The 8,407-nt window shown below is 41.4% G+C and overlaps 1 protein-coding gene across 1 annotated transcript in view; it reads right to left on the reverse strand.

The window, feature by feature from the left end:
* Positions 1-8,407, reverse strand: part of LRSAM1 (leucine rich repeat and sterile alpha motif containing 1) — a 67,497-nt gene that overhangs the window by 44,676 nt on the left and 14,414 nt on the right. The window contains exons 6-8 of the mRNA XM_007944314.2: positions 7,700-7,784; positions 6,530-6,651; positions 1,074-1,164 (exon numbers count right to left, since the gene is read on the reverse strand). Of these exons, the coding sequence (XP_007942505.1) occupies positions 1,074-1,164; positions 6,530-6,651; positions 7,700-7,784 (298 nt within the window). The remainder of the gene's footprint in view (positions 1-1,073; positions 1,165-6,529; positions 6,652-7,699; positions 7,785-8,407) is intronic.

An 8,407-nucleotide genomic window follows, 5' to 3' on the forward strand; every position in this document is an offset into this window, starting at 1 on the left:
GTGGACTTGTTTTAATTTTCTTCAGCTTCAACTTGAACTTGCAAAAGAGCAATTGATGGTCTGTTTCACAGCCAGCCCCCGGCCTTCTTCTGACTAATGATTTTGAGCTTGTCAATCATGTCTTTCCATAGATGTAGTCAATTTGATTCTTGTGCATTCCATCTGGCAAAGTCTATGTGTACAGTCACCATTTATGTTCTTTATAAAAGGTATTTGGTATATAGGGTTGCAATGAGTCTGAATTGACCTGATAGCAGTGGGTTTGGTTCTGGTTTAATGACTGAAAAACAAGAAAAGGTATTTGCAACGAGTAAGTCATCAGTCTAGTAATATTCTGGTGGTGTTTCTATCACCAAGGCCATATATTCCAGCTACCAATCCTTCTTCATTTCTAACTAAGCATTCCAATCATCAGCAATTATTGATGCATCTTGATTGCATATTCAATCAATTTCAGACTTCAAAAGTTGGTAAAAAATCATTAATATTTTCATCGTTGGAATTAGTGGTTGGTGTGTAAATTTGTATAATAGTCATATTAACTGGTCTTCCTTGTAGGCATATAGTTATTATCCTATCAATGAAAGCACTGTACTTCAAGACAGATCTTGAAATGTTCTTTTTGATGATGAATGTGACACCATTCCTCTTCAATTTTTCATTCCTGGCATAGTAGACCATACGGCTGTGTGATTCAAAATGGCCAACACCAGTCCATTTCAGCTCATGAATGTCTAGGGTATCAGTCTTTATGCATTCTATCTCATTTTTGATTGCCAGTTTTCCTAAAGTCATACTTTGTACATTCCCCATTTTGATTATTAATGGATGTTTACAGCTGTTTATTCTCATTTTGAGTCATACTTCCTCATAACCACAATCTGTAATTATATTTCCTTGTGTAATAATTTGTTTTGCCTATTTCCCCTGCCAGGCCTTGAGCTCTGAGCAGTCAGGGACTAGGGCTATTTTGATTTCTGCCATATCCCCAGCACCCAGGCTGGACCCAGCACAGAGTAGTCACTGGCTCACAGCTCCTTACTGGGAAAACGAGGCATGCTGCCTGGCCTTACCTTTGCAGAGGAATTGCTGGATAGCCTCAGTGCCAACATCACACACCTCCTGTGGCGGGTAGACCATGGATGAGATGTCGAGGCTCAGAGTCTGCAAACAAAGGGGACTCCTCTTTATGTCTTTGCACAGGTCACTTAACTTCCCTGAGGCAGTCTCCTCACTGTTAAATAGGAATAATACTGCCAACCTTACAGGTTATTTGATATGTTGTGTGAAATAATGTGAAAAAGAGCTGGAACACAGTAGGGCCTCAACTAAGAGTGGTTGCTGTTATTCATTCTTAAAAAAACAAAAAAGTTAGTGTAAGAAACTCAAAAGAATCTTTTTTTTAAAAGGAATTGATATAAGATGAATCACTCTCAGGGCCTTCATCTAAGTCTAGATGACTTAGAATAGCTTCAGTGTTAGGAACATGTGCTCTGAGCTGTGCTGTCCAATACACTAATCACGTGCAGCTATTTAAACGTAAATTAAAACAAAAAAAATTAAAAATTTAGTTCCTTGGTACGTTAAAACCAAACCAAACTCACCACTGTTGAGTTGGTTCTGACTTATAGTGAACCCTCCTTGGGGTTCCAAGGCAGTATCTCTATGGAAATATATTGCCCAGTCTTCCTTCTGAGGAGTGGCTGGTGAGTTTGAACTGCCAGCCTTCTGGTTCAAATGCCTTAGTTACTACTCCACCAGAGCCCCTCTTGGTTATACTAGCAACATTTAAAGTGCTGAATAGCCATATGTGGCTAGTGGTTACCAATCTGAACAGCACAAGTCATTGAACATTTCCATCACTGCAGAAAATGCTATTGGTTTTACTGGATAGCACAGAGGATAAACAGGTGTTGGCCTGTCTCTTCAGCCTGTCCAGGGAGAGGAGCCTAACTACTCTGTCCTTTTTCAGGCTACAGTCATTACAGGAGAGCACAGCCACCAAGGTCAGCCAGCTCCCTTTGCCATGTCTCCATGCTCACCCCCCCACCGACTCCTGATGCAGATACTTCTAAGGTAATTCACTGAGCTCTCATTGGAGGATTCTGGAATGGGTGGCCAGACTATTTGTCAATTGAATGAATGAAACACTGTTCCAGAAGGCTGAGATTCACAGAGCTGAAGAGCCCAGGCCTTGGCTTTAGTCTGCCTGATTTTCAATCCTATCTTGGCTATTACTAGCTGTGTGGCCCTTGGGCAAGCTTGTTAGGCTCTTTGTGCCTCAATTTCTTTCTCTATGAAGTGGCACAATAGTCTTTGCCTCACAGGACAAATACTATTGAGGATTCAGGGAAACAACCCAGCTCAAGTGTTGAGCCCTTAAGAAGCACCACACAAATGTGCTACACCAGAGTTGTCAGGTAACTGTAAGAGCCCATCCTCACTGAGTAGGGTGCCCTGTGCCAGTGTTCCAGGAAGTGTTCACCCCACCTTCACCCCAGGCTCTGATAAAACTGTTTCTGCAGGGGACTTCCGGTAAGATGGCGGAATAGGCAGACAAGCTCCACAGACCCTCTTCAACAAAGAAAAGAGAAACCAATTGACAGAGATACAGAAGATAATCCTGGATCCCTGAGCTTTGAAAAGAAGTACACAGAAGTGGATTAGGCACCAACTAGTGGAAAAACCCGAACAAAAACAGTGAGTACAGAGATGGTCAAAGCAGTGGACTATCAGCTACTCTGATGGCACCAACAGCCTGAATATTTCCAAGTGGTGTTTAATAGAAAAATCTTTCATTCTCTACCCAGCCTGTATTTACTCAGCTTCTGTTCTTCTCTTTGTCTCCATTCCCACCTTTACTTTGACTCCACCCCTACCCCCCGTTTCCGCCTGGACTTTTTTGTCTCTGTTCTTGCACCTGTTTGTTGCTGCCCTCCCTTGCATTTAGTTATGTCCTCTGCACTCAGGATTGGCTCTTTTGAAACAGGCAATCTACCTCTTACATTAAAACACTACTTGAGCACCCTGTGAAGACAGGATCAGGGCTGATGCTACTCTAAGCCTGAGCCCATCTGCTGGACAGATGATTCAATAAAGCTTATTTTTCTAACAATTCAAACTGGTCCTGTTCCTCTCGGCATTGCCCATCTAACAGCGTTGGAACCTGAGAATTGACCTAAAGATAAGCACTGGTCGCCAAGGGCTGTGCTGGTGGCGTATGACTAGGAAGGGAAACACCAAGGAAGGAGACAACCTGAGCAGTGGACTTTCAGCTGTCCTGAGGGTGCAGCCATTTTGACTGTTTAACACGGCAGACATTTTGGATATTTAAAGTGACTGAGGGTGGAGCCATTTTGAATGTTTACAAGCAGTGGCCATTTTGGATTTTAAAGTGACAGCACTCTCATTCAGATTCCAGGGACCTAAGAATAGGCTCCATCTGCCAAGGACAGCAGGGACATAAGGGAAAGGAGACAGGTGGTGAGTGTATAAGTGCTGCCAAACAGCACATATACAGAGGCGCACAGCACAGTACCTTGCTTACGAAGATAACATACAAAACAAAGAAAATGAAAATCACGGATAAGTCACTCCAACATTCAATCACCAATTAAATATAAACACAAAAATATCACAATGCTTCAGAGACAACAGAGCATCACAGTTCACACAAAGAAGCAAGATAAACCAGGAGAAACAAGGGACCAGTATACAGACCCAAAACACATCCCTGAGGAAGACATAGCACTGGAACTCCTGATAAGGAATTCAAAAGAATTATAGTTAGGTACCTCCAAAGAATTGAGAGACAGATCAAAAGAAAACACTGACAAAATTGAGGAAAACACAGAGAAAACCCTAGAACAATTTCAAAAGACAATACTAGAACAAAATGACAAAATAAATGAAAAATTAGAAATGATACAAAATCTACACACAGAAATCCAGAAGAGTGATACTAAATTTTCAGCAATAGGTAGCACATTGAAAGGGCAAAGGAGTAGAAATGAATCGATGGAAGACAAAATTAGTGAGATTGAAGGTAAATACTTCAATACTTCTTTGGAAAGGAATCAATCAGAAAAAAAGATCAAAACAAAATGAAGAAAGGCTAAGGTTCATGTGGGATACCATCAAAAGGAATAACCTACATGTAACTGGAATTCCAGAACAGGAAGAGACAAATAAAACCACAGAAAAAATTGTTGAAGATTTGTTGGAAGAGAATTTTCCTGGTATGATGAAAGAAGAGAATATATCCATTCAGCAAGTCCAATGAACCCCAAACAGGATAGACCCCAAAAGAAAATCACCAAGACATATCATCATCAAACTCACCAAAACCAAAGAGAAAGAAAGAATCCTAAAAGCAGCACTGGTAAAACGAAAAGTTACCTACAAGGGGCAACCAGTAAGCATAAACTCAGATTTCTCAGCAGAAACCATGCAGGCAAGAAGACAATGGAATGGTATATATAAATCCCTGAAAGAGAAAAATTTCCAACCAAGAATTATATACCCAGCAAAACTGTCCCTCAAATATGATGGTGAAATTAGGACATTTCTAGGTAGGCAGAAATTAAGAGAATTTGTTAAAACCAGATCAACCTTATAAGAGATGATAAAGGGAGTCCTTTGGACAGAGAAGCAACAACAACTGACCATTAGCACACATGATGACATAACCCAGAAACCAACCCAGTAATAGAAGTATCCAAAGTAATGAAGCCTACAAGATTGTAAACAGGGAACCAGAGATATCAATTGACAAGTGAAGACAACTACAAACCAAAAAGAGGGAAAACCTGTGTAGTTACAAAACTTCTAAATGGTAGGGAAGTCAAGACAACTACAAGATAGAACAAACTGTTCTAAACTTGGGAAGAAATTATAAATTTGAGTAACCTCAAAGAAATATGATAAACCTTCATATCAAAATAAAAAAAGAGGACCAATACAAATATTTAGCAAACACTGAAACAATAGCAAGGAAAGAAATGATAACACAATTCATAAACAAAATGAGCTCAGCACAGAAAATTATATGGAACAAAGAAATCAACACCATGAAAAATCACATAACAAAATGACAGCAACAAATTCATACTTGTCAATAATTACATATCCGACAAGGGACTTATCTCTAAAATTTATAGAAAACTCCAACACCTCAACAACAAAAAAATTAACAATCCAATTGAAAAATGGGCAGAAGGCATGAATGGACATTTCACCAAAGTGGATATTCAGGCAGCCAGCAAATACATGAAGAAATACTCATAATCATTAGCATCAGAGAGAGATGCAAATCAAAACAACGAGATACCATCTCACCCCAGCACTAATGGTAAAGCTCAACAAGACAGAAAATGGCAGATGCTGGTGAGGATGTGGAGAGATTGGGACTTTCACACATTGTTGGTAGGACTGTAAAATGATACAACCACTGTGGAAAACAGTATGGAAATTCCTTAAAAAGGTGGAATTAGAAATACCATTTGACCCAGAAATCCCATTACCAGGTGTATATCCTAAAGAAGTGAGAGCCAGGTCAAGAACAGACATATGCACACCCATGTTCATCACAGCACTATTTACAATAGCAAAAAGATGGAAACAACCTATGTGCCCATCAACAGAAGAATGGATAAAAAACCATGGTACATACACACAACGGAATACTATGCAACTCTAAAGAATAATGTAGAATTTGCAAAACACTGCATAACATGGATGAACTTGGAGGACATTATGCTGAGTGAAAGAAATCAATCACAGATGGACAAATATACTATTAGTTCATTACTGTAAAAAGTCAAGGAAAGGTTTTTATATGGAAAGGAACTTTCTTTGTTGGTTACCAGGGGTGGGAGGGAAGGGCAGGGGAGGGAACACTGCAAAAAAAAAAAAAAAAAAAAAAATGCATTGACCCATGTCACTTTAGCTTTGTGTGTTTCACTGTACATAAATTATATTTCAATAATATGCATTAAACAAAACAAAACAAACACACAAAAACTGTTTCTGCACCTGCCAAGCTCAGGTCCAGATCCTTGCTCTGAGGTGATTCCCACCCTACCTCCATGGCCCCTCCAGGCACAGCAACTTCCAACTGCATCAGCTCTTTCTCCCTTCCTTTAACTTACCCTTGTGTTTCCACTCCTGTCTTTTCTGATACTGTGTCCTCACCTGGAATGTACTTTATTCAAGCCTGCTTCTCAAAATCTTATTCTTCATTCAAGGTCTAGCTCAAATAAACACTTCTTTCATAAAGTGTTACCACCATCAGAATTCACCACTGTCTCTTATTCACTCTAGAAATATGTTTTTTTGCCTCAAATATGGTGACAAAAGTCACATAATTGAAGATATTCACATGCTGGTCTCTGCGAGCTCCCAAGGGCCATGCCTTGGAGTCTCTGTGACCCTAGCATCCTGTGACCAGGGAAGGCACTCAGGAATGTGGGAGAGAGAGGCAGCAGGCAACTGCAGTGAGGACCCCAGGCACAAATGGTTCCCCATTTACCTCCAGGGTTCGAACATGAGCCAGCATCTGTGGCAGTCTCTGAATCTCGTTTTCACTGATGTCGAGAGTACGTAAACTCCGAAGTTCCCCCACGGTGTCTGGAAGCTCCTTCAGCTTGTTGTCTGGAGAGATCCAATGGCACCGCTCAACATCCCACAGCCCATTCACCAGCTTCATGCCTGACACCTGGTATGACTCAGGGAGGTTGGGGCCTCACTGTGACCCCCAGAGCATGCACCATCGTCAGATTCTGGAACCTGAGGCTCCATAAGTAAGAACACAACATTGGAGTTTCAGTGACCTGAATTCACATTCCCATGTCCCCCACTCACTGGCTTAATGACTCTGGACAACTGATCTACCTCCTTGAGCAACAGCTGCTCATCTGTAAAACTGGGATACTACTATCTGGCTTCAGAGGAATACTGAGGGATTCAATGAGATGATGCACATGAAGCCCGTAGCACAGTGGCCATCACATAGTAAGTGGTCAACAAATGGTACTATAACTTTTATAATTATTCATATGCTACAAAGGGGGTGAACTGAGACATTCTGTGCAGAAAGTTAAGGACAGAGAGAAGAGATGAAAGACCAGAGAGGTATAATGAGGCAAGCACTCAGCTGAGGGTAATGAAACGGTGTTAGAATCTTGGATCTAGCACTACCTCCCTGAGTTGTCTTAGCAACTGTACCCCTCGGAGCCTCACTTCCCTCATTGCAGATAACACCGCTTCTCTCTGCCTCATTCATTGAGTTGTCATAAAGCTCACTGAATGTGGAAGTGGAAGCCTGACCACTGAGTATAAAGGGCTACTAGAATCATTACTGTGGTTCCCGAATTGTTCCTGCCTCATCAGTCCATTATTCCTATCACTTCTCATTAGTTAAATATGAATGACTAAGTCTTGGGGGGTTGGGGTGTCTAGTTGTAAATGCCATCTTCCCTTCTGCTTATAAGGTCCTGGCTCTGAAGGGCCATAAGAAACTCTCCAGACACGCTGTCTCTGATTACCACAGAGACAGACTAACGCCCACAGGTGGTTATTCCAGCTTAAAGTGACACCATCAGACTGGCTACCTCTGTATTCAATGGCTCCCAGGCTGAGCATCTTGTGGATCCTGACTGGGCCAGCCCTGGCCAAGGGTCACACAGAAAGGGCTCCCTACCTTTCACATTGAGGGTCTGCAGCTGGATCAAGTCTCCAATGGAACGTGGGAGATAGGTCAGTTGATTCCTTTCCACATTCAAGACCTAAGGAAAAGGAGAAAATGACATGAGAATTCACATTTAGACAACAGTGATTACCCCTGCATTCCCTAACCCCTGCTTTGGCCAGGGTATACATATCTATCCTCCTGGTAGCCTGTGACCAAAAAATCAAACTCACTGCCATCGAATTGACTCTGATTCATAGCGACACTATGAGTCCTGTGAGGAGGGTATAATTGTATGATCCCATTTGAAAGATGAGAAAACTGCTTCAGAGAAAGGTGAAGTAATGTGCCCAAGGGAGCAAAAAATAGATCCTGAACTAGATTCTGGCTGAGTTCCCAGTCAGTTATACTGACCACAAAGTACCCAATAATTCCCTACAATCAGGGAGGGAGGAAGAAAGGGCCTAACATATTCATGTTCTGGACAAGTATAAAAATGGCATGGCAGAGGCTCTGATCTCCTCTAACTTCACAAGGGAGAAGGAGAATCAAGATCAACAGCCCAAGGCTGATTCTTTTTTTTTTTTTTTTATTAGGATTTGGGTGAAGATTTACAGAGTAAATTCACTTTTCGTACAGCAGTTCACATATACTTTGTCTCATGTCATTGACCAAAATTTACAATGCAGCAGCTCCCCTCCCACTTCCTCCCCATAGTTA

Source organism: Orycteropus afer, unplaced genomic scaffold (assembly GCF_000298275.1).
Source record: "Orycteropus afer afer isolate SDZICR_OR568_19922 unplaced genomic scaffold, OryAfe1.0 scaffold00123, whole genome shotgun sequence".
In the NCBI taxonomy this organism is placed as follows: domain Eukaryota; kingdom Metazoa; phylum Chordata; class Mammalia; order Tubulidentata; family Orycteropodidae; genus Orycteropus; species Orycteropus afer.